This window comes from Moschus berezovskii, chromosome X, assembly GCF_049115385.1.
Source record: "Moschus berezovskii isolate FMDL1 chromosome X, NW_MosBer_1.0, whole genome shotgun sequence".
NCBI classification, from domain to species: Eukaryota; Metazoa; Chordata; class Mammalia; order Artiodactyla; family Moschidae; genus Moschus; species Moschus berezovskii.
Genome location: NC_142488.1, coordinates 95,301,591 through 95,328,976, shown reverse-complemented (window position 1 = coordinate 95,328,976; position 27,386 = coordinate 95,301,591). Strand labels below are relative to the sequence as shown.

At 40.1% G+C, this 27,386-nt stretch overlaps 1 protein-coding gene across 3 annotated transcripts; it reads right to left on the bottom strand.

Annotated features, from left to right (window-relative positions):
* Positions 1 to 3,305: 3,305 nt before the first annotated feature.
* RAB9B (RAB9B, member RAS oncogene family) lies at positions 3,306 to 12,925 on the bottom strand. 3 transcript variants are annotated; one of them, XM_055438385.2, is made up of 3 exons: positions 12,753 to 12,925; positions 8,068 to 8,161; positions 3,306 to 6,789 (listed from the first exon to the last, which is right to left on the bottom strand). In XM_055438385.2, exon 3 carries the CDS (start codon positions 6,745 to 6,747, stop codon positions 6,142 to 6,144), a length of 606 nt encoding a protein of 201 aa, XP_055294360.1. In that variant the 5' UTR covers positions 6,748 to 6,789; positions 8,068 to 8,161; positions 12,753 to 12,925; the 3' UTR covers positions 3,306 to 6,141. The 3 variants fall into 3 exon arrangements, with proteins under 3 accessions (XP_055294360.1, XP_055294361.1, XP_055294362.1); XM_055438386.2 differs by having other exon boundaries at positions 8,095 to 8,161; XM_055438387.2 differs by lacking the exon at positions 12,753 to 12,925 and having other exon boundaries at positions 8,095 to 8,208.
* Between the last annotated feature and the right edge of the window lie 14,461 nt (positions 12,926 to 27,386).

Here is a 27,386-nt window from a genome sequence, read left to right as displayed (position 1 = left end):
ATCTTGCTTTTCTGTTTCTTTTTTCCCTTCAGGTTTTTTTAGGTTGTTGTTTGTTTTTTACTATGGGTGTGTATGACTTTTGTAATCAGAAAAAAAAATAAAAACAAATTTTTAGTGTCAGCTGGTGACACTGTTTTACTGTTGGGAACAAATGAAAAAAGAGACAATTCAAAGGATATACCAACACTTGTTCTTCCAACTCTATGCTGAACAATATATTACAGGACGCACCCTTGGCCATGATGTTTCTAAGTCAGCCAGGAACAATGAGAGAGAAAAGAGAAGAGATGAGCCTCCCTCTTGCTTCCTCAAGAATGAACCACAGGAAGGCATGATTTATATTTTAACTCTAATCAATACATCTAGCATTTCTTTCATCAAGACAGAGTTTCTCAATTCCTTTTCATCAATCAATTAAGTAAAAGAAGCACAGCTTGGCATGTCTGGCTAAAATTCAGGAGTGTTATAATGAAATTCATTACATATTGACCCATAATTCATAAAATATGAAAAGAATTGATAGATTGCTCAAAAATACGGATACTTGCACTCACAAAACCCACCATTTAAAAGGGCACTTAAATACGGCTGAACCAAAATTCTCTGTGTTGCCTTGGAGAAGACAAAGTGATTTATGAAGACACATGGATCTCTGTAGCAATACCTACACAACTAAAGGTGACAATTCCTTCACATCTTGAGCGTGAACACACTTGTTCTAGGTGGGAAAGCATGAAATAATCCTTCACCCCCTTAAAAAAAAGAAAACCATAATAACTCTCCTACAAACATCACCACCTCCATGAGTAAAATAAAACCTAGATCCTTGCTTACCAACTTTTGCAAACATACCACTAAGGAGACATTTAATAATTTAATAGCCTTAATTTCATTGTTTATACCTAGTTTCTATCATTATCCTTTCCTTTTCTTAAAGGGAAAGGAGTAAACAATGAGGGCTTTACTGGTGATGTTAAATTGAAGAAATTAAAAAGACAGCCAAGAACTCTGAAAAGTAACTCTGAAAAGTGATGGATATATTAATTAGCTTGACTGTGGTGATTATTTCATAGTGTATATGTACATTGAATCATCAATTTGAACACCTTAAGTATATACAACCTTTATTTGTCAATTATACCTCTATAAAGCTGGGAGGAAAGAGAGAAAGATTGCAAAAAAAGTGCACATATATGAATATTTAATAAAAAAATTGTATCACAGTTTACTTGCCCTAAAGATCAAATGTAAGAGAAGCACTCTGTGGTGATGAATCCTATATCTCCATAGCAAAGAGATTAAAAAGTGAAATGATTATGTGGATTACTGAGGTTAAGGTATATATGTACATTGCCATTCAGGAGATGGGACTGGAGCTGCTGGTTCAGTCTCTGGGTCAGGAATATCCCCTGGAGTAGGAAATGGCTACCCACTTCAGTATTCTTGCCTGGAGAATTTCATGGACAGAGGAGCCTATGGGCTATAGTCTATGGGGTTGCAAAGAGTCGGACACAACTTAGTTACTAAACAACAATAGAACTACTTCAGGTAATTTCAATGAAAGTAGAGATGTCACTTCCAGCCTGAAATTACTCATATTGGTGCTTCAATTTTCCCAGTGCGCTTTAAATATTCAGTTATAGAATTGAGGAGAAATAATCTTTTCCACATTTCCTGGAAGAACTATAGCCAAACTATTTCCACAGTGGATAAGAATCTGCCTGCCAATGCAGGGGACATGGGTTCTATCCCTGGTCAGAGAAGATTCCACATGCTGCAGAGCAACTAAACCCATGTGCTTCAACTTCTGAGCCCATCCTCTGGGGCCCATGAGCTGCAACTACTGAGTCTGTGTGTCATAACTACTGAAGTTCATGGGCCCAGAGGCTGTGCTCCACAACAAGAGAAGTCACTGTAATGAGAAACTCACACATCATAAGGAAGAGTAGCCCCCACTTGCCACAACTGGAAAAGGCTCACGTGCAGCAATGAAGAGCCAGTGCGACCAAATATAAATAATTAAAAAATTTAAAAAAAGAAAACCTGCAAGGACAGAAAACTAGTTTTTAAAGTATCAGTTTTGGATGAGCAAATCCTTTTTAAGAGCTTGGAGATCTATGACAAGATTCGATGCTTTCTGAATGGTGGTGTTGGAGAAGACTCTTGAGAGTCCCTTGGATTGCAAGAGGATCCAACCAGACAATCCTAAAGGAAATCAGTTCTGAATATTCATTGGAGGGACTGATGTTGAAGCTGAAACTCCAATACTCTGACCACCAGATGTGAAGAACCAACTCATTGGAAAAGACCATGATGCTGGGAAAGATTGAAGGCGGGAGGAGAAGGGGACAACAGAGGATGAGATGGTTGGATGGCATCACCAATGCGATGGACATGAGTTTGAGTAGGCTCTGGGAGTTGGTGATGGACAGGGAAGCCTGGCACAGTCCATGGGGGTCACAAAGAGGTGGACACGACTGAGCAACTGAACTGAACTGAGATCTATGACCTTCTAACTTAAAAGTGACATCATTATAGCTCAATCAAAAGGATTTCAGATGCTTGTAGTTGAGGTTGGTCTGATAATTTATTACATAGTTTTCCTTAGTGAGGGAAACAGTACATGTGGCAAAAAATCTGTTTGTTTTTCCCTTTGTGATTTTGACTGCTGAAAGTTCCAATAGGCAAAATAGAGGGTGGGAGGGAAGAGGACTAAATCTGTGACAGATGGAATGATGTGGAAATGATGTGCTGTGGAGAGACTTGTGCTGATGTACTGGATATTCAAATCACTTGACCGATGCTAATCCAAGTCTCTTTAAAGTCCAATATGTGAGAGGCAATAGAATATTTAACAAAATTATCCTTTGCTTTCAGATTTGTTTTGCCTATATTTTCATATTTTCCTAAGATCTGGACAGTAGACCAGTCAAGAAAATAAAGGGAACATGTAAGCTCTGTTTCTATTTTGTGATGGCTTACTTTTGTTTTAAATGATGAAGAAATAAAGTGGAGAGTCAAGATCCAATTTCTAGTCACAATACTCTTTATGTATTAAAAACTGGCATAAAATAAAAGGAAATTTCCCATCTTAATCTTCCAAGTTTGCTTCCCAATCAGTAGAACAGTGTCTGTCTGATCAATAGGTAGTGGCTGCTTGAAGTACCACGTGAAAAAATGATCCAGAGGCCACATGTAGGATAGTCCGAAAGAGTGACTTGACAGATGAATATGCTCTGTCACACTCACCAGTTGCTTGAAAAGGGAAAGGGAAAAAAGAAGCACACACATTGTGTACTGGTTATTCAAAATGCACTTTTTATTCACTTTAACACAGATGATTATTTTTTTTTTTACAGTTGAAACAAAATATCTGATACACAATTTCGAGTTTTTAGCAGCACCGGCAACAAGAAGATTGTGGAATACCTCAGGGTACAATAGAGATGGCTGAGGCAGGCACAAATTAACCTGAAATTCATCAATCCACTGAAGATATATGAAAACTGAGGCCCCCTGAATGTTAGCCCAGTAAACGAAAATAAATTAATAGATATTCTGTATGATGTTTTAATGGACCATTGAAAAACAGTATAGTTTCAATTAGAAACATCTTGTTCCAAAATATCCAGTGTTCATGAAAAAAATACCTACTGAAAATATTGCACTGCACATTCTAGAGTACACAATTTCTATATGCACAGTTCCTGGTACTCACAGATTTCAGCCTTTGGTGTTTTTTTTTTATTCTTAACCAAACTCTATGTCAGCACCCCACTGAGTGTTACTCACCAAAACGCCACCACTTTTTGTCACTTAATATTAAGTGTTTCTGTTAATATATTATGTAGTGATTTGGTAGGAAAAAAACTGGTATGGCTAAGAGAAAAGGGGCTTCAACTGACCTGCCAATAAATTAACACTTGTCTTGGATGGACAGGAGGCCTATGAATGGGATACCCAAGTAATTTTTTTTGCTTAAATGATCACGTGCCATTCTCATAGTGACAAGTACTTTTGTGAGTGGATGGAGGTCTTTATGAAGGCCTGAGATCTACAAATAGAAACTATTATAAGCTGAGTGCAAGTAGAAAGAGAAGGCCCCAAGTCTCATGCACTTAAAAACAATTAGCAATTAACAGTTCTGACGTACAGATTTTCACTCTAAAATGATTGTAGCAAAATGATCATAGTACTTAGAAACCAGTGTGGCTGGCTATAGGCATAGACAGGATAGGGACCAATACTTAAGAGCTGTGGGGTCCCAGTTCTGGCTTCGACTTCTGGCATCAAAGTTAGTTGGACAATGGGGTCAGGACCATATTTAAATTGGAAATATTGAATATGACTGGATTAAAATATCATCTTCCACTTATCAATGTTGCCAAAAAGTCCCAAAGCTCTTAAAGCACATAAGGTCCCACTTGTAAGGCTGATTCCATATGTGGCTACATTGGAGAGTTCTAGGCTATATTCCTGTGAAAGCTCCTGCCCCCTTCCCGACCTAGGTCTTTTTTGCAGTCATTTTTAACTGTCCCTCACTACCTTGGGTCACTATTTTATCATTGATGTTGTAAAAGTACAGATTAGAAGCTATGCAGGACAAATAAATCAACTGACAAGAACTACACTGCATATTCATAATAAAGTATATAGCTGGCAGTCATGGTAATCAGACTTTGACAAACTGTTTTTGTATTTTAATATGGTATCTTCAGGATGTTTATATTGGACATGTAATGAATACTTGGAGTTCAAGAATTTTTCCTGCCATAGTGCAAAAATAAAAGAAAGAGCTATGTAGTTGCTGTTAAAGGTTGATCCCAGAATAGTTTGAGAAATTTTCAAGTCCCTTTCCATAGTCGTAGCTGTTGTCTTAAGATATATCTAACTATAACATGGAACTTAAACGTAGTTTGTAGCTCATAGATTCCTAGAACTTAGAGCTGAAAGGGACCTTAAACCAAACATCTAGCCAGTATAGAAATTCTTTTTATGGTATTTTAACAGATGGTCATCTAGCATCTCGAATATTTTCACTGGAAGAGGGTTCACTATTAAGGCAGACCATTCCACTGCTGGACAACTCTAATTATGAGTTCATTCTAATGCTGGGTTAAAGTATGTTCTCTTGTTACTTTCAACATTCTGGTTTGGCCAGCTGAACATACAGTGAAACATACAATAAATCAGTTCATTCTTCTACAACAAATATTCGAGTGAAGGAACCTTATGAGAAAAGCCCAGTATCCTCCAATCTGTCCTGAAGGCTTCTCTGAGAGCACAGTATGGTAGACCAAAGGACTGTCACAATTATGAGCAGAGTGCACTGGATTCAAAGCCGTATACTAAGCAGCATTGCTAGATAAGAGGTTGTCAGAGAAGCAACACCCCTGTGCAGCAAAAGTAGACTTACAAAGTAAAATCAGACCAACCATCTATTTGCAGGGTGGTTGGCATAATGAAGCATAATCCATTCACTAGGACCCTGTTACTTCAAATACAACAAGTATAATACATTTCCAGAGTCATTAGTGTATCTCCTACCGAGATGGCATTTTTTTAAAGCTCAGATGGGAGCAAACCATACACAAGTGTTTAAACAAGGCAGTGTACATCATTATATTTTGCACTCCTAATCTTTACAACCTCTTTATAATTCAAGCTTAGGACATCCTAGTTTGCATTATTATCTTTATTGTAGTACATATCAGAGTTTTATTTTCTTCCCCTTTGGCAGACATGTCAGAAACTGCTTGGCAAGAGTCAATGGTGACATTTGTTAGTTGATTAATGGAACGCTTTAAGGGATAGCTGTAGCTCTTTAACTCCTTCATGCGGCTGGTTCTAAGATTAAACTGTGATTTGAAAAATATTTAAATCTCTCAGGACTAAAGTTTTCTGAAATGTCCTGATACACACAAGAAGGAAACAGCAGAAATTACACAAAATACAGTTGGCTTGATAAAGCTTTTTTTTTTTTTCTTTAAATCGCTCTACAACTTCAACTTGAAAGGCTCTGGTTCACATCAGAAACTTATCTCTTATCCTTTTGTATGTGTGTGCACTAATAGAGGGGCACAGTGATTCTCACACTACTGATGATCAACTTGGGGAACATTTTAAAAAGGCTTCCTACTTTTAACAGCATGAAGATCCTGCTTTGGAACCACTGTTCAAGTCAATAGTGTGACCTAACATGCAATGCTCCAGTTGTTCCTCTACAGCCAACACCTGCCTGACAGCTTCTTCAAAGGCCACTGTCACATTAGTATCATCTTTGGCACTTGTTTCTAGATAAGGGTAATCTCCATTCTCCATGCACCAGGACTGCGCCTCCTCAGTAGTCACTTGCCTATCCTCTTTGTCTACTTTGTTCCCCAGAACTACAAAGGGGAAGTGCTCAGGGTCTTTCACATCTGCATAGTAGATGAATTCTTTCTGCCAATTACCCAGGTTCTCAAAGCTCTGCCGGTCATCCACGCTGAAGGTCAAGAGGCAGCAGTCTGCTCCCCTGTAGAAGGGTGTCCTAAGGCTCTTGAAACGTTCCTGCCCTGCAGTGTCCCAGATCTGGAGAGTTACAAAACGTCCATCTACCTCTAAATCTCGATTTAAGAACTCTACCCCTATGGTGTGAAAAGCCTGGGAGTCAAATTTATTGGTTACATAACGGTTCATGAGTGAGCTTTTCCCAACTCCACCGTCACCCAAGAGAATGACCTTTAAGAGCAGGGATTTCCCACTCATTGTTGCAGCACCAGATGGAGAAGAGTTTATAACCAAGAGATCCTGAAAATAAAAGAAAAAGTAGGAGGGAAAACAGTTAAACCTGAAACTGAAATCAACTTCATAGTAAATCAACTTCTTCTGAATTATGAGGCCTTCTTATTTACCTTCTCTCCTATTTCATGTTCATTAAATGATATAGTATAGCAGAAGGAATAAAATTCTTTTTTGCATAAGGGAGAAAATAGGTCTTGTTTTTTTGAAGTCTCTTGCCTGTGCCAGGAAAAATGGCTGAATGCCATGGATAAATGGACTAGCAGATGGTGCTATAATCTGGTTCAGTTCTGACCCTATTCTAGGGGAGAAAGCCTAGAACAGGAATGCTACTCAAATGTGTAACATCTTAGCTTCTGGTTTGGACAATTCCAAACAAGAGGCAAAGAGTATGAAATTGATTAGAGGGGTCTGAAGTCTGTTCCTGATGGACCCAAAAACAACTGAGGAGAGAAAGCTATGTAGGCTGGAATCTTGATTTTGTTAGTAGAGGTTTTAGTTAGGATTACCTTGGACCCCAGAACTTGAGAAAGAGAAAAAGACTAGCTTTCTTCAGGCATTTCCCCCATTATATTAATACTTGCATTGTTATGGATACCCTCACAAGTAAAGGATCTTCCATAATCTTTTCTTCATGGAACAATGGCACCCAAGTTGATGATTGTTGACTGGTATTATTATAAACAGCTATCATTAAGGAAGATAATCTTGGATAGCTTATTAAATTCTGGATTTAGGTTCTAATTCCATAATGACACCAATGAAAACATACTGTAAACTCTAAAGAGCTAGTGATTATACAGTATCTTTATTGTTACCTCCACATGTCTATACATGGACTATCTAGAACACATCTTAAAAAGATCAAATGTTTACCGAACAACTACCTTGTACTAGAGTCTGTTAGGTTCTTTCAAATTAGGTCCATTGTGAAAACTCAACAATGACAATGTTTATTGGGTGTTATTTATAAAAGTGACCCAAATAGATGAAAACTAATCATTCATCAAAAGAACACTTGTTATATCTCATATTTACACTTAGGTGATGATGATATTGCATATATATACTGCATATAGAATTTGTAGTGACAAATAAAATAATTAGCATACAAAATTTTTAAAACAGCACTAAGAAAGACGCACATGCAAAAGAGCACACACATTTGAAATGTAGCTTGAAAACCTCAATAGTCCTTAGAGTTATGTTGCTGTGTAGGTGTACTATGTATTTTTCTAAATATTCATTTTAAGAGAGCCAATAAAAACATATAAAACAGATACCTACCCAATTGAGAATAAAATGTAAACCTACCCAGTTGGGTCTTTGTCACAATTTTAGTCTTTTTCTTGTTGTTGTTATATTCTCTCTTTTTATGATTCTAAAAAACAGATTGGGAAACATTATTTTTAAAAATTTATTTAAAAATAAGGTTAAGGCTATCTATATAGAAATACACTCAAGTCAGGAAAAAGACCAATCTCAAATTACCTACAGAGGATGCTTTTCACAAATATACTTAAGAGTTCAAATGGCTAAAAATGTTTATCGGACAAAATAATTTTATTGGATGAACACTAACTCTGTCCTAACTTGAATGTACTTTATATGGACTGCAAGGAGATCAAACCATTCAATCCTACAGGATATTAATCCTGAACATTCATTGGAAGGACTGATGCTGAAGCTCCAATTGGCCACCTGAATCGAGGAGCCGACTCATTAGAAAAGACCTTGATGCTGGGAAAAATTGAAGGTAGGAGGAGAAGGGGACAACAGAGGACAAGATAGTTGGATGGCATCACCAGCTCAATGCACATGAGTTTGAGCAAACTCTGGGAGATGGTGAAGGACAGGGAAGCCAGGCGTGCTACAGTCCATGAGGTCACAAGGAGTTGGACATGACTGAGTGAACAATGACAAAAAAATGTTTTACATTGTCTCTCTATTGAACTCTCCATTCAAAGTAAAAGTAAATCAAAGAAAGTAGATGATATTAACGAAAGGGAAAGCACAGAGGAGTTCAAGATATGTTGAAATTCTAAGTCAGACATGAAACTCCTTCCCTTTCTACCTACCAATGTGCCTTTCTCCAAGAAAGTTATTAACGTACTCATCAGTCTGCCTGGAGGGTGTCTCTGCAATTGGTTCCATAAGATCAGAGAGGAAAAAAATATGTTTGGGGACTCCTTGTTTACCATATGTAGTCTTGGCTAATTTACTCAATTTTGGTCATCTGTCTTAAACACAGGTTTTAGCATTAAACTGGCTTTATTAAATTCAAATACAACTTCATTTAAAATTATAATTAGTTATGGCAAACATGTCAGCAACATCAAGAGTACCGATCTAAAAAGAAAAAACAGTTCCTAGTTTGTTGAGTGTTCTGAGGAATTAAGAAGCTTTTAAGAAATCTCCACTGCTTAGCAATCTCATGTTAATTTTTATATTGGTCTGTAGGATAACTTTACAGAGCAGAACTCCGGAACTCTCACTTGAAGGAAGTACTTAGGCACAATACTGACAGTATTAAGGGCCCATGCCAAGTGAGTGTCCTTAAGTTCCTAGCAAACAGGTGTTCACATCATTAAACAACTCACTAACTCTACTTTCCCAGCTGCTGCAGATAAACTCAAATGACTCAGTTCCAGGAATAATGATGAAGTATTAATAACTATCTGAGATAGTGCTGCAATTACTTGTGTATCCCCTATTTGGTTGTGTGCCCACATAACTTCTGGGTGCATAGGCGCTACAGCCGGGAAGAGCAACGTGGTTCAGTGTCAAGTGCACTGGGCTGGTAGCAATCAGGACACAAGAGTCTTCATCACTACTTTCCTATTCATTTATTTTATGAACTTGGGCAGGTCACTTAATCTTGCTGTGTTTCTTCCTATATAAAAATAGAGCTGATAATACCTACCCTACTTAACTCACAGGATTTGGGAGGAAATGAATAGCTTAAATCTGCAAAGATTTGTAAGCATTTATTGAAATTTTTGGCTTGAGGTTTTTGTTCCTCTTGTTCTTCACCTCCTTTCATTCACTGGTGGGGGCCTTGTGACTCCATATTAACTCCTCTCAGAAAGGGCCTGCCAGTGGGAGGATAACACTTCTTTTTCTCTTTCTTCCACACCTGAGAATGTCTTGCTCCCCAGAAGTTTTGATTATCTGCATATACCACAGACTCTTAGCACTAGAGGGACCTTACGGGTCTTCTGGCCCAATACTGCAACTGATGCTTGAGAAAACATTTGAGTGCCTGTTGTGTGCTCTGTTCTTACTAAGGTGATCCTCCATTTTCCTCTGTTGTCTCCAACTCCCCTTTGTTTGCTGGAGGTAAAAATGAATACAGTTTAGGCTTGGTCTCCTTGCCTTCAGTCACTAAAACCTGCTCATTTTTCCTTGTGATATCCTTTTTCAGTCTTTTACTACTATCCTCATTTTGGTCCACATCTCTCTGTAGCTAATCTATTGTGAAAGCTTCTTAGCTCTTGTCTCCCTGCCTCTAATTTCTCCTTACCTAATCCATATACTTTGCAAAGCTTCCATCACTTGAGCACCCACTGGGTGTAGACCCTGTTGGAAATCAAACATGTTTGAGGCAAGGTCTTACCCTCAAAGAGTTTACAATTTGACATATAAGCTTCAGACCTCCTAGTCGACAGTTGAAGTAATATTATACAGTCTTATATTGTTAAAAAATCTTTTTTCCTGCACAACCAAATTCTAAATTTCTGGATCCTAAGGCCCTTGTTTGTATATGTCTTTGAAGTCCCTTTGTGTGGCAGCAGAGGGATAATTGATGAGTATTTGTTTATTATCTAGGTAAAAACCCAGAACTAATGCCTCTGAATTGATGCAAAGATACAATAGATTCACAGTTCTGTAAGACATCCAAATATTATTAGTTATAAGGTGACTAAAGAGCAGAAGTCATGGACTTACCTGGATCACTTTCTAGATGGGACTTAACAGGAATTCCACCTGTTGAAAGTCAGTGGAAAGGCTCCATTTTCCTCCCTCTCCCCTCACATTTCAAATATATAAATTTCTCAATTTTCAACAAAAACAAGAACAGATTATCCCCACTTTTTGTTTTCAGTGGGTGCTAGCATCATCATCATCATCATTTGAGTGTGATACCCTTTAGTACATACTTTAAAAGAACTGCTGCTGCTAAGTCACTTCAGTCGTGTCCGACTCTGTGCGACCCCATAGACGGCAGCCGACGAGGCTCCGCCGTCCCTGGGATTCTCCAGGCAAGAACACTGGAGTGGGTTGCCATTTCCTTCTCCATATACATCCCTTAAGGGTCCCTTATTAGTTTAGGATTTGGACTAAAATGTTTATTTAATTTTGGCCCTATTCAGAGAAAGATCTGCCTTTAAATGACTCAGACATCCCAGAGATATCATTCCCCTTTCCTACTTGACTCCCCAAAACAGATTAACAAATATTCTCTAAGGATAGTTTATTCACTTTTTTCCCCCCAAATAGGATCTTGGTCTTGGACAGTAAAGGTGAATTAGGAATTGATAAAAGTGATACTCCCTAGTTTTCTTTGTTCTCCCACACTTTTGTTACCTTCTGAACCTGTTGTACCTGTACCCACACAGGCTTATTAAAATTATTGTATTTAGTTGAGGATGCTTGGGGGTGGGGATGGAGGTGCGTGAGGAGGCAGTGCAATGGTAGAAAGAGGTTGAACCTTTGACAATAGTACATTTCAGTGTGATGATGGAGAGAAAAAGAGAAAAGTAAATTGGAAACATCAGTTCGGCTGCCATGAGTAGGCTGATGCTCAGATCCATAATGCAGATTTCTTGGGGAAAAGTTTTGAGAGATATGTGTACCGCAGGGCTGAGGGTAGGGGGAAGAGAAGCTGAGGAGGGCTAGGCAGTGGGTGAGAGTGGCTCTGGTAGCAATCTGCACCAGGGGGAGGAGCCATAGTTAGAGCTGTGGGGAATGCCCACCTCATGGTGACACATCGGTTGACACTATTCAACTCGTTGTGGATTCCTGGCACAATATTTGGAAGTACTACACTGGCGAATTGAGTGGGGCTTTCCTTAATCTACATAAAAATCAATGCAAATAGGAAATGACTGGATCTTCGAGACCCTCTACTTGAAATGGTGTAGATTGTTTCCAATACAACCTAATGCTTGGGGTTGGGAATGGGGGATAGTTTCGCAGCAGCGAAACCCTCTGACGCACTGGATTCATTTTGCAGAGCTAAACAAGTTATAAGCTACATCCATACTCTGAGTCCAAATGCCACAGCTGTCATTGCCACTGAAACGCTATTTTTACATTTATGCCCATATTTGTATCTTACATGCAACTAGAAGGGTCCAAGGTGGAATTTCACCTCTACCCTCTCCTCACAACGACGGCTCTGGGGCTATGAGACAGAAGGCAAACCAGAAAGCAATTTGGCACTGTCCCCAGGCCACTTCTTCCTGAGTAGACAGCCTGGAGAAGAATAGGTAAGGTTTGGGTGACATTAAGTGAGCAGGGTACAGGGAAAAGAAGCTTCCTTAGGAGGCTGGGAATGCTGGCATCTCCGTGACAGGGGTCCTGTTAGCATCGGAAACCCAGAAAGTGAAGATGTCACGCATAGTTCCAACTACCTCGGACCCAGGTCGTCTCACCTCACCCCCAGCTCTGAGAACCCGCGGCTGTGGCGCATGCGCACTGAGCCACACCCGCTCCCCACGGAGCCCTGCGCCTCTGCCCGGCTTTGGCAGCTGCTCTGGATTACTCAGCAACGCCCCCTCCACCATCACCTACCCCCGCCCCCGCAACTCTGACGCCCGCGGCGCCCAGGCCTCTTTCACAAGGTGCGAGTGCCCCCGGGGATCACCCAGACCTCCCTTTCTCCCTCTGCCCCCGGGGGCCCCATCTCCCCGCCTCCCGGGTCCTCCAGCCGCTCAGCCCCTCTCGCTGCACCCTTCCCGGCATCTTACCCAACACAATGGGAGCGAGGCGGGAGAGGGCCGCGGGGGCCAGGCCGGTGAGCCCTCCGTACCGGCAATCCGGTTCCGCGGCGACACCGTCACCGCTCCTGCCGCCTCCTCGTCCTCAACGGGGCGGCAAGTGCAGCTTGGACCTCGGTGGCCTGACAGCTGCCGCTCGCGCCCGCCGCTGCCGCCGCGCAGCGTCTCGCGCCCGCGCCCGCCAGAGGAGGGGGCGGGGCCCGCGCCGCCTCCGGTTGCCCCTTTCCCGGCGCGGAGGACCCGGGATAGCCGCCTCCCGCCCTCGCGGGTAGGGAGCACTCTGGCCCGCTCACACTCCTTTCAGGCTCAGTGGCCAACCCTGGTTTCCTTTGTCCTCCTTCCCTCCCCTCGCACAGCGACAATGGACCCACAAACATTGCTCTCCCACTTAGCTCCTCCGTAGCCACAGCCCCATTTCTGGCAATTACCTTCCACTTACTGCACAACTTAGCGACTAAACCATCACCTACCTCATTTACCCTACCTTCAAACCCGCTGCTTTTCTCAAGAGGATAGCACATACACTTAATTATTCTTGTTTAACATAATCCGGGAAATACATAATCACGACACATTACTAGGCCCTGTAACTGGCTGCTGCTCATGAAATTCTCATGGCAATCCAAGAGGAAAGGTTCTCATCTGTAGCTCAGGCATAGAAAGCACACTGCCCTTTACCCTTACAGGTTACCATTCTGGAGGGCCACCCTGAGAGCATTACCTGAGGTTCCCAGAAACGTTACTGGGGTAGAATGCAGTGTTCCAATTGGGCCTATCCACCTACCCAATCACTTCTTTTTGTCTCCTGTGCCCCTCTAGTGTTGTGCTGTACTGTGCTTAGTTGCTCAGTCGTGTCCGACTCCTTGCGACTCCATGGACTGTAGCCCGCCAGACTCTTCTGTCCATGAGGATTCTTCAGACAAGTTTACTGGAGTGAGTTGCCATGCTGTCCTCCAGGGGATCTTCCTGACTCAGGGATCCAACCCAGGTCTCCCGCATTGCAGGCGGATTCTTTATTGACTGAGCCACCAGGGATGCCTGTTCCCCTCTGGTACCTCCAACTAATTTGTGATTTTTTTTCACCTGAAATCAAAGGAGGATGGAGTTTCTGGGGTCATTTAGCCTGCATTCCATCTTTGTCAAGCAGATTCATCTCTGAAGCTTCCCCGTTGCCTGATAATCTGTCCCCAGTGTGGCACTACACCTCATTCTCCATGTGCTCCCTCAGAGCCTTCAGGCACCCTCTCTCTAGGAAGGCCACACTCTCTCTACCTCTTCCCAAGTTAACCACTCAGTCAAGCCCATAGATCCCAGCTTAAATATCACTTCCTCAGGGTAACCTTTCTCAACCCCAGAATAGAGAAAGTGCTCAAATTTATTCTCTTGTAGTCTCCTGTATAGCCTGCTGTACTTTTCTTTGTAATACTTTGCAGTTTATGATGAGATTTTTTTTTATTTTAAAATTTTAATTGGCATATAGTTGATATACAATATTGTGTAAGTTACAGGTACACAACATAGTGATTCACAATTTTATACTCCATTTATAATTATTATAAAATATTGGTTAAATTCCCCATGTTGTACAATATATTCTTGTAACTTATTTTATACATAATAGTTGCATCTCTTAGTCCCTTACCCTTATCTTGCCGCTTCCCCCTTCCCTCTCCCCACTGGTAACCAATAGTATGTTCTATTTATCTTTGTGTCTGTTTCTTTTATTATATTCACTGGTTTGTTTTATTTTTTATATTACACATATAAGTGATGTCATACAGTGTTTGTCTGTCTCTGACATTTCACTTAGCATAATACCCTCCAAGTCCATCCATGTGTGGGCTCTCAGTTGCTTCAGTCATGTCCGACTCTTTGCAAACCTATGGACTGTAGCCCACCAGGTTCCTTGGTCCATGGGATTTTCCAGGCAAGAATACCAGACTTGGTTGTCACGCCCTTCTCCAAGGGTGCATGCATCTTTTCAAATTAGTGTTTTCATTTTTTTTCGGATATATGCACAGGAGTGGAATTGCTAGATAGTTCTATTTTTAGTTTTTTGAGAAACCTCCATACTGTTTTCCACAGTGGCTGCACCAATTTACATTCCCACCAACAGTGGACGAGGGTTCCCTTTTCTCCACACCTTTGCCAATATTTGTCATTTGTGTTCTTTTTGATGATAGCCATTCTGATAGGTGTGAGGTGATATCTCATTGTGGTTCTAATTTGTATTTCTTTGATAATTAATGATATTCAGCATCTTTTCATGTGCTTGTTGGTCACCTGAATGTCTTCTTTGTAAAAATGTTTATTCAGGTCTTCTGGCCATTTTTGGATTGGGTTACTTGATTTTTTTCTGTTGAGTTGTATGAGCTGTTTATATATTTTGGATATTAACCCCTTATCAGTCATATCATTTGCAAATGTTGTCTCTCATTCAGTAGGTTGTCTTTATGAGGAGATATTTAAGTATATAATTATTTATTTGATACCTGCCTTCCTCCACTGGGTTTCCCTTGTAGCTCAGTCAGTAAAGAATCTGCCTGCAGTGCAGGAGACCCAGGTTCGATCCCTGGGTTGGGAAGATCCCCTGGAGAAAGAAATGGCAGCCTACTCCAGTATCCTTGCCTGGAAAATCTCATGGACAGAGGAGCCTGGTGGGCTGTAGTCCATGGGGTCGCAAAGAGTCGGGCACGACTGAGTGACTAACACTTACTTCCTCCACTAAACTATATTGCACTATAAAGTAAAAAACTGTGACTGTGTAGATTCACCATCATATCCACAGAGCCTAGGGCAATGCTTGTTACATAGGACATGCTCAGAAAATATTTGTTGAATATGAATGTTGTTTCATCAATAGTTATTGTTGAAAAGAAAATGAGTTTATCTAACTGAATTCCTTGTGCTCCTACTTAAAATAGTCCTGCTCCCTATACAAACACACTGAAACACTCTTCTGTTGAAGAAGTGCTCATGGTCCTTTAAAGCAATTGCTTTACTCACAGATTCTTATCTGTAATATTAATGAAAGAGAACTTTTCAGCATGGGCCCCAATGTATGTATATGTATTTATAGATTTTTATACATGTATTACTGTGCATATCTACTTTATATATTCATTATAATACATATACATTGAAAATATTCCAACACAGAAAATTGAAAAAAATAACAAAAAAATTGTTGGTGTTCCAATGCTTTCTTTCTGCACTGTATTGAAATGTTTTGTGAATTGCTCAAAATAACAGTCCTTCATATTTGAGCAGAGAAGGCAATGGCACTCCACTCCAGTACTCTTGCCTGGAAAATCCCAGGGACGGGGGAGCCAATGGGCTGCCATCTATGGGGTCGCACAGAGTCGGACACAACTGAAAAGACTTAGCAGCAGCAGCAACAGCAGCATATTTGAGTCTCTCATCTTTATGGGAATCTAGTTTATCTTTGTTCTTTTCTCACAGATCCTATTTTCCAACAGTTTAATTATCTCTGAAAATCCCACCCCCCAACCTATTTGCAAGTTTTATGGGCCTTTTCATTTCTAGACTTGGACACCCAGTTCTGTAGTCAAGCTCATAACTGCTGAAGACATTACATATTTGTAGAATGTTGGAATCCTTAAAGGGTAATTAATTAATCCTTCAGTTCGGTTCATTTCAGTCCCTCAGTCGTGTCCGACTCTTTGCGACCCCATGAATCACAGCACGCCAGGCCTCCCTGTCCATCACCAACTCCTGGAGTTCACTCAAACTCATGTCCATCGAGTCGGTGATGCAATCCAGCCATCTCGTTCTCGGTCGTCCTCTTCTCCTCCCGCCCCCAACCTTTCCCAGCATCAGAGTCTTTTCCAGTGAGTCAACTCGTTGCATGAGGTGGCCAAAATATTGGAGTTTCAGCTTTAGTATCAGTCCTTCCAATGAACACCCAGGACTGATCTCCTTTAGAATGGACTGGTTGGATCTCCTTGCAGTCCAAGGTACTCTCAAGAGTCTTCTCGAGCACCACAGTTCAAAAGCATCAATTCTTCGGCGATCAGCTTTCTTCAGAGTCCAACTCTCACATCCATACATGACCACAGGAAAAACCATAGCCTTGACTAGACGGACCTTGGTTGGCAAAGTAGTGTCTCTGCTTTTTAATATACTATCAAGGTTGGTCATAACTTTCCTTCCAAGGAGCAAGCGTCTTTTAATTTCATGGCTGCAGTCAGCATCTGCAGTGATTTTCAAGCCCCCAAAAATAAAGTCTGACACTGTTTCCACTGTTTTTCCATCTATTTGCCATGAAGTGATGGGACCAGATGCCATGATCTTCGTTTTCTGAATGTTGAGCTTCAAGCCAAGCTTTTCACTCTCCTCTTTCACTTTCATCAAGAGGCTTTTGAGTTCCTCTTCACTTTCTGCCATAAGGGTGGTGTCATCTGCATATCTGAGGTTATTGATATTTCTCCCGGCAATCTTGATTCTGGCTTGTGCCTCTTCCAGCCCAGCGTTCCTCATGATGTACTCTGCATAGAAGTTAAATAAACAAGGTGACAATATACAGCCTTGACGTACTCCTTTTCCTATTTGGAACCAGTCTGTTGTTCCATGTCCAGTTCTAACTGTTGCTTCCTGACCTGCATACAGGTTTCTCAAGAGGCAGGTCAGGTGGTCTGGGATTCCTATCTCTTTCAGAATGTTCCACAGTTTATTGTGATCCACACAGTCAAAGGCTTTGGCATAGTCAATGAAGCAGAAATAGATGTTTTTCTGGAACTCTCTTGCTTTCTCCATGATCCAGTGGATGTTGGCAATTTGATCTCTGGTGCCTCTGCCTTTTCTAAAACCTGCTTGAACATCTCAGCAAAATCCTATGTTAGCCCAAAGTCTCCTAAACAAATCCGATACTAAAAGAGTCTCTAGAGACTATTTGAAAAGCAACTACCATCCACATAGAATAGAAGAAACATGATTACCACTAATCATGAGGGAACAGCACAAAGTAGATAGCTCAAAGTTTCAAAGTTCCAGCTGTGGGTTTTGGGACTCTCAGACTGGACTATTCCAAATGATCCATCATTGAGATCTGTCAAACTATGCCCTCCATCAGTGATGCTTCCATGCATAATGAAATAATATAATCCTATCTTTGTAGCAGAGTTACACACACCCACACAACTTTTCTATCAAAACTACAATCATCCTGTAGTCAGTAGATTGAAGATTAAAGGAAAATTGTCTCTAAATACTGAAGAGAAGTTTACCTTTGGAGAGTGACACACACATGCAAAAATCAGCATTCAGTGTATAAAATTTATTTCATCCAAAAGCGCCCAATCCTGATTTGGTTTTAAATACATTGATATGGGCTTAAAGAAGACATAAAATGAATGTGATTAGTATAAAAGAAAAGCCTGATGTTGTGTTCATAAGGTGCTTATGAACAAAAGAGTTTCATGAAAGGGTCAAATCATACTATTTCTCTTCCTGGAGAGTTACAATGCACATTAGAACACTAAAGGCTGTTGAAATCTTGCAATGAAGAAAGCATTTTTTGAAAACGAAACTTCTGTGACCACAAATCCATTTTGTTTATTGAACAACTGTTATTAAGACTAATATACCTCAAAATCCAAGTTAGCAACTCCTGTATTAATTGTACAAAGTTGTAATGTGATAACAGAACATTAGTAGTAGTAGTGTAGTCGTTGAGTTCTGTCCGACTCTTTGAGACCCCATGAACTGTAGCCTGCCAGGTTTCTCTGTCCTTGGGACTCTCCAGGCAAGAATACTAGGGTGGGTTGCCAGTCCCTTCTCCAGGGGATCTTCCTGACCCAGGGATTGAACCCATGTCTCCTGCATTGCAGGCAGATTCTTTACCATCTGAGCCACCAGGGTTGCCCTAACAGAACATTGGTTTGCCTTAAATATGGATGGTAGTATATATCATTTTGCTTGGCCACCTAGATTGATTTATAGTGGCTTCCTGGAGACTTGTGCTATGAAAGATTCTAAGGTGCATCTAGCTCAGTATAAAAGAGTGATTAGTTAGTGGTGACTACCATAGATGAGGCAATGTGTTTGCCATCCTTGGCCTAGAGTATTTACATGGCAGCTATACATTCCAGATTTCCAGATACATCCAATTTTGAGTATTTTCTTCTGTTTGTCCCCATATTTACAATACTTATGGGACCATCTGATGTTTTAGTCAGAAAATATAGTAACATAGATTGTAAAAGGAAACTGGGAAATAAGAATTTGTCAATATTTACCTATCATTGTCCAAAAGCAAGTCACTGGATCTGGTGACACAGTAAATTTTTATCACTTGGCATGTGAATAATCTTGCAGAATTGGGATGCTTTGCAGTTTTTCCATAGCCTGAAAGAAGGATCTGTGAAGATAATCCAATTATTGAAAACATTGGTATGAACTCAGTATTATTATTTTTAAAATGTATGTATTTTCAAGCTCTGCTCACTAAAAATATTTCATGACAATGTAAATGCTAAAGAGCACCACTAGTGCCAAGATTGAGATTCTAAATATCATTTACCAATGAAAGGAATCAGGGTTTCTTAGAGAAATGGCTGATTCTAGGTCTGTGGCAAGATATGTCCAATGAACTTGGAATATCTTGCCACACCAGATAACAAAGAAGTTATGGAGGCTGTGAGATAATAGAAAATATGTTTTGGCCTCTGTTCCCAGTTCTTGGCACAGAACCCCTAAAACCACTGTAAATTCTTGAGTGATAAGAATGCTATCTTTTGTTCTAATATTTGGTCTTTGACCCTAGTTTCTGAATAGGCTCCTAAATCCCTTAGAATTTCTTGAGTGATTGGAGTATCTTTTGTTCTAATGAGGCAACTCTGGGTGTGTTCTTGTATAGCTCCTGGATGGGGGCTGATCTCCAGAAAAAACCAAGCTGTAACTAGAAGCTTGGAATATCAGCCCCATCTTCCACTTCTCTAGAGATGGGAGAGGGACTAGAAATGGAGTTAATAACTGATCATGCTTATGTAAAGAAGCCTCCATAAAAATACCCCAGATTATGGGGTTTGGAGGTCTTCCAGGTTGGTGAAGACATCCATATATGGGAGAGTAATGCACTCCAACTCCACAGGGACAGAAGCTCCTCCATTCAGGAGCCTCCCAGACCTTGCCCTATGTATCTCTTCTTCTGACTGTTCACTGTATTTTTTTTTTATCATATCCTCAAATTTAAATTGGTAAACTTAAGTGTTCCCCTGAGTTCTATGAGCTGCTCTAACAAATAATAAAATTCAATGAGGAGGAGATCATGGGAACCTCTGTTTTATAGCTGATTTGTCAGAAGCAGACAACAGTCTGGATTTATGATTGGCTTTTTCCCTGTACAGGTATACTACTAAGGTTGTGCCAAAAGGACTTAGGAGCCAAACCGAATAGAGTCTCACTGGCCAACATGAAGCAATTTGAGCATTGGTAAACTCAATAATTGGCTTCCTGGTGGTATAGTGGTAAATAATCCACCTGACAATTCAGAAGATGCAAGAGATGCAGGTTTGATCCCTGGGTTGGGTAGATCCCCTGGAGTAGGAAATGGCAACCCATTCCAGTATTCTTGCCTTGGAAATCACATGGACAGAGTAGCCTGGAAGGCTACAGTCCATGGGGTTGCAAAGAGTCAGTCAGACATGACTGACCATGCATAGCACAGCAGTAAACAATAACTACAGTGGATTGTAATGTATCAAATGTGTTTACATAAATGAATTCAGGATGATGCTTAAAAATGTAACTGGTCAAAAAATGTCAACAAAAAACTGGCCAACTTAGAGAAAGTTATGAAACCAGCTCATTATTTTAAAACTGGTAAATAAAATAAAGAATCTAATATTTAACCTGCCTTTCTAATATACATTCTTTCTCTGTGAAACCAAATAGTTCATGAGAAAGTGTTTCAGTAGAAGATTTCCACCTAATAAATTAAGAAGGAATGATAGAATTTTACAATGGCTAATGAATTAATGGATCTAGGCAGTGATCATCAATGTCTGCTAATATTAAGAGTAATATCCAAATATCTGACTCAGTGGAAAGACAAAGCAGTGTCTATGAAGTATTTTTGCTAAAAAATAAAATTTGATCAAGCCTTTAGATATAATTATGACTTTTTAGGAAAAAGGACAAAGATGTTAAATAACATCACAAGAATGTAAGCAAGAACATGTAAAACAAGTTTAGAGTCAGGATGTTGGAAAGGGGAACTCTACAGAAAAGAGCATGGTTTCTTCAACAAATAAATAGCAAGAGAGAACCTGAGAATTGTATTTAGGAGTAATTTTAGAAAGAAGTGTAAAACTTATACTTCTAAAAACAACAAAATGTTGAAAGAAATTAAAAAGATCTAAATAAATGGAAAGACCTCCCATGTTTGTGGATCAGAAGATGTAATATTGTTAAGATGGCTATACCCTCCAAATTGACTACAAATTCAGTGCAATCCCTACCAGAATTCCTGCTGGTGTTCTGTAGCTATTTACAAGCAGTTCCTAAAATCCATATGAAAATTTTGGACTTTACAATTTATTCACTGGCCATCATGAGTTTGGTTAGTGTCTATCAGTCTGCTTTCAGGTTCTAGAACCTGAAAAACTAAGGGTATTACCTGCATCTTGCCTGTTCACTGCAGCCTTTCTACCTTTTGAAGTTCCCGATATATAGAAAACTCACTTCCCCCTGCTATCTTCAGAATTCAATATATAGACTGTTGGTTTTGGCAGGGCTATTAGATAGACTGATTGAATCCATTGATTTCCAAACTTAGCTGCACATCAACATCACTTAGAGGAGTTATCAAAAGTGTTGATTTCAAGTCCCTGACTTTGAAGGCTCTGCAGTGGGGCCCTCAAATATATGTTTTTAACAAGTTCCCTGTGTGATTATGATAAGCTGGCCCACATACAAGTATTTAGGAACCATAAACATTTTCCAGTCTCTCACCTATATGACTTTACAACCAACTCATTATTTAGACAGTTTACTTTGCTAGAAAGTTCCTTCTTATGAAGTGATGGAATCTGCAACCTGTGTGTGTGTGTGTGTGTGTGTTCGCACACGCAGGCTAAGTCACTTTGGTCATGTCTGACTCTTTGTAGCCGTATGGGCTGTCCGCCACCAGTCGCCTCTGTCCATGGAATTCTCCAGGCAAGAATACCAGAGTGGGTAGCCATACCCTCCTCCAGGGGGTATTCCCGACCCAATGATTTAACTCATGTCTCTTACAGCTCCTGCACTGGCAGAAGGGTTTTTTTGTTGTTGTTTTTTTTAACCACTAACGTCACCTGGGAAGCCCCTGAAACCTCTAACTTTCCTTATTTTGGTACTAGTTCTGACTTCAGAGATGTCAGTAGGTTTCTTAGAAGTGTCTCTTTATTGAAGGGAAAATAAAATCAGAAATATAAGTTCCACCTTTCATGATGGTGAGTAACTTCTAAAAATAAATTGCTTGTCAGCAAAATAAAAAAATTCAAGGTAGATACAATGTTCAACATCTCTGTGCAAACGCTTATTGTTCTCCCAAATACCCAAACTTTCTCTTAAAAGATGCATCATGTTCTTGGATTAGAGGATTAATATTGTAAAAATGACTGTACTACACAAAGCAATCTATAGATTCAATGCAATCCCTATCAAACTACCAATGGAATTTTTCACAGAACTAGAACAAGTAACTTCCAAATTTGTATGGATACACAAAATATCCCATATAGCCAAAACACTCTTGAGAAAGAAGAATAGAGCTGGAAGAATCAACCTTCCTGATTTTGGACTATAATACAATACTACAGTCATCAGTACAGTATGGGACTGGCACAAAAATAGAAATATAGACCAATGGAATAAGATAAAAAGCTCAGAGATAAATCCATGCACCTATAGGCACCTTATCTTTGACAAAGGAGGCAAATATAAACAATGGAGAAAAGACACTCTCTTCAGTAAACAGTGCTGGGAAAACTGGGTAGCAACGTGTAAAGAATGAAATTAGAACACTTTCTAACTCCATATGCAAAAATAAACTCAAAATGGATTAAAGACCTAAATGTAAGACCAGAAATTATAAAACTTTTAGAGGAAAACATCGGCAGAGCATTCTTTGATGTAAACCACAGCAAGAACCTCTATGAGCCACATCTTAAAGTAATGGAAATAAGAACAAAAATAAGCAAATGGGACCTAATTAGACTTAAAAGCTTTTGCACAATGAAGGAAACTATAAGCAAGGTAAAAAGACAGCTCTGAGAGAAAATAATAGAACTGAAAATAATAGCAACTGAAACAACTGACAAAGCACTAATCTACAAAATACACAAGCAGCTCATGAAGCTCAATACCAGAAAAACAAACAATCAATCAAAAAGTGAGCAGAAGACTTAAACAGATATTTCTCTAAAGAAGACATACAGATGGCTAATAAACACATGAAAAGAGCTCAACATCTCTCATTATTAGGGAAATGCAAATCAAAACTACAATGAGGTATCATCTTGCACCAGTCAGAGTTAGTCAGTTCAGTCGCTCAGTCCTGTCTGACTGACTCTTTGCAACCCCGTGGACTGCAGCAAGCCAGGCTTCCTTGTCCATCACCAACGCCTGGAGCTTACTCAAACTCATGTTCATCGAGTTGATGATGCCATCCAATCATCTCATCTTCCGTTGTCCCCTTCACCTCCTGCCTTCAATCTTTCCCAGCATCAGGGTCTTTTCCAATGAGCTGGTTCTTAGCGTTAGGTGTCCAAAGTATTGGAGCTTCAGCTTCAGCATCAATCCTTCCAATGAATATTCAGGACTGATTTCCTTTAGGATGGACTGGTTGAATCTCCTTGCAGTCCAAGGGACTCTCAAGAATCTCCTCCAACACCACAGTTCAAAAGCATCAATTCTTCAGTGCTAAGCTTTCTTTCTGATCTAACTATCACATCCATATGTGATTGCTGGAAAAACCATAGCTTTGACTAGACAGACTTTTGCTGGCAAAGTAGTATCTCTTCTTTTTAATATGCTGTCTAGGTTAGTCATAGCTTTTCTTCCAAGGAGCAAGCGTCTTTTATTTTCATGGCTGCAGTGACCATTCACAGTGATTTTGGAGCCCCCCAAAATAAAGTCTCTCACTGTTTCCATTGTTTCCCCATCTATTTGCCGTGAAGTGAAGGGACCAGATGCCATGATCCTAGCTTTTTGAATGTTGAGTTTTAAGCTATTTTTTTCACTCTCCTCTTTCACTTTTATCAAGAGGCTCTTCAGTTCTTCTTCACTTTCTGCTATAAGGGTGGTGTCATCTGCATATCTGAAGTTATTGACATTTCTCCCACCAATCTTGATTCCAGCTTGTGCTTCATCCAGCCTGGCATTTCACATGATGTACTCTGCAGCAAGCAGGGTGACAATATACAGCCTTGACATACACCTTTCCTGATTTGGAACCAGTCTGTCGTTCCATGTCCAGTTCTAACTGTTGCTTCTTGACCTGCATACAGATTTCTCAGGAGGCAGATCAGGTGGTCTGTTATTCTCATCTCTTAAAGAATTTTTCACAGTTTGTTGTAATCCACACAGTCAAAGGCTTTGGCATAGTCAATAAAGCAGAAGTAGATGTTTTTCTGGAACTCCCTTGTTTTTTCGATGATCCAGTGTATGCTGACAATTTGATCTCTGGTTCCTCTGCCTTTTCTAAAACCAGCTTGAACATCTGGAAGTTCACGGTTCATGTACTGTTGATGCCTTGCTTGGAGAATTTTGAGTATTATTTTGCTAGTGTGTGAGATGAGTGCAATTGTGCAGTAGCTTGAGCATTCTTTGGCATTGCCTTTCTTTTGGATTGGAATGAAAACTGACCTTTTCCAGTCCTGTGGCCACTGCTGAGTTTTCCCAATTTGCTGGCATGTTGAGTGCAGCACTTTTACAGCATCATCTTTTAGGGCTTGAAATAGTTCAGCTGAAATTCCATCACCTCCACTAGCTTTGTTCATAGTGATGCTTCCTAAGGCCCACTTGACTTCCCATTCCAGGATGTCTGGCTCTGGGTGAGTGATCTTACCATTGTGGTTATCTGGGTCATAAAGATCTTTTCTGTATAGTTCTTCTGTGTATTCTTGCCACTTCTTCTTAATATCTTCTGCTTCTGTTAGGTCCATACCGTTTCTGTCCTTTATTGTGTCCACCTTTGCATAAAATGTTCCTTTGTATCTCTAGTCTTCTTGAAGAGATCTTTTTGGCCATCATCAAAAAGTTTATGAATAATAAATGCTGGAGAAGGTGTGAAGAAAAGGGAACGCTCTTGTACTGTTGGTGGGAATGCAAATTGATATAGCACTATGGAAACTCCTTAAAAAACTAGTAATAAAACTACCATTGTTTTTATTCAGCCACCCAGCCATGTCTGTCTCTTTGTTACCCCATGGACTGCAGCATACCAGGCCTCCTCCCTCACCATCTCCAGGAGTTTCTCTAAGTACATGTTCATTGCATTGGTGATGCCGTCTAGTCATCTTGTCCTCTGACACCCTCTTCTCCTTCTGTTCTCAATATTTTCCAGCATCAGGAACTTTTCCAATGAGTCATCTGTTTGCATTTGATGACCAAAATACTGGAGCTTCAACTTCAGCGTCAGTTCTTCCAGTGAATATTCAGGGTTTATCTCTGTTGGATCATCAAAAAAGCAAGCGAGTTCCTGAAAAACATGTACTTCTGCTTTAGTGACTATGCCAAAGCCTTTGACAGTGTGGATCACAAAAAACTGTGGAAAATTCTTCAAGAGATGGGAATACCAGACCACTTGACCTGCCTCTTGAGAAATCTGTATGCAGGTCAAGAAGCAACAGTTAGAACTGGATGTGGAACAAGAAACTGGTTTCAAATCAGGAAAGGAGGACATCAAGGCTGTATATTGTCACCCTGCTTATTTAACTTATATGCTGAGTACATCATGTGAAGTGCCAGGCTGGATGAAGCACAAGCTGGGATCAAGATTGGCAGGAGAAGTGTCAGTAACCTCAGATATGCAGATGACACCACCCTTATGGCAGAAAGCAAAGAAGAACTGAAGAGCCTCTTAATGAAAGTGAAAGAGGAGAGTGAAAAAGTTGTCTTAAAACTCAACATTCAGAAAACTAAGATCATGGCATCTGGTCCCATTACTTCAAGGCAAATAGATGGGGAAACAATGGAAACAGTGAGAGGCTTTATTTTGGGGGGCTCCAAAGTCGATCTGCAGGCAATGACTGCAGCCATGAAAGTAAAAGATGCTTGCTCCTTGAAGAAAAGCTATGACCAACCTGAAAAGCATATTAAAAAGCAGAGACATTACTTTGCCAGCAAAGGTCCATCTAATCAAAGCTATGGTTTTTCCAGTTGTCACGTATGGATGTGAGAGTTGGACTCTAAAGAAAGCTGAGAGCCGAAGAATTGATGCTTTTGAAGTGTGGTGTTGGAGAAGACTCTTGAGAGTCCCTTGGACAGCAAGGAGATTCAACCAGTGCATCCTAAAGGAAATCAGTCCTGAATATTCTTGGAAGGACTGATGTTGAAGCTGAAGCTCCAATACTTTGGCCACCTGATGGGAAGAACTGACTCATTTGAAAAGACCCTGATTCTGGGAAAGATTGAAGGTGGGAGGAGAAGGGGATGACAGAGGATGAGATGGTTGGATAGCATCACCAACTCTATGGACATGAGTTTGAGCAAGCACCGAGTGTTGGTGATGGACAGGGAAGCCTGCCCTGCTGCAGTCCGTGGGGTTGCAAAGAGGCAGACATGACTGAGCAACTGAACTGTACTGAACTGATCTCCCTTAAGATTGACTGGTTTGATCTGGAGGAGGGAATGGTATACCACCCCAGTATATTTGCCATGAGAACCTCTTGAACTGTATAACAAGGCCAAAAACTACCTTATGACCCAACAATCCCACTACATGGCATATACTCTGAGGAAACCATAATTTAAAAAGGTATATGTACCCCAATGTTCATTGCAGCCCTATTTACAAAATCTTGGACATGGAAGCAGCCTAGATGTCCACTGACAGATGAATGGATAAAGAAGTTGTGGTACATATACACAATAGACTATTACTCACCTATTAAAACGAATATATTTGAGTTGGTTCTAATGATGTGGATGAACCTAGAGCCTATTATACAGAGTGAAGTAAATCAGAAAGAGAAAGTCGAATATTGTATATTAATGCATATATATGTAATCTAGAAAGATGGTACTGATGAACCTATTTACAGGGCAGCAATGCAGATGCAGACATTCCTATAAAAGTATGGTGACTAGACAGGAAATCAATCCAAATAAGCTTTGACTACATTTGTAATGTTGACAGTCATTTCTGAAAATGGTTGATCTCTTTTGTTGTATCAATGTTTATTATGTTTCATTTTTGGTCATTTCCCCCATTTGTCAGTGTCACAGAAAATTCTTACTATGTATTTTAAGAGGCTAGCCTCATCTAATTTGGTTTCATTTGCAAATCTTGTGAACATGTTCTTGATTCCATAATTCAGGTAATTAATTCATCCATCTATTCTGCACATATGCTTGCCTACTCTGTATCTAGCCTTGCTC

What these genes read in the sequence shown, in the direction of transcription:
- RAB9B (XM_055438385.2), bottom strand. Translation starts at nt 6,747, where the DNA reads ATGAGTGGGAAATCCCTGCTCTTAAAGGTCATTCTCTTGGGTGACGGT.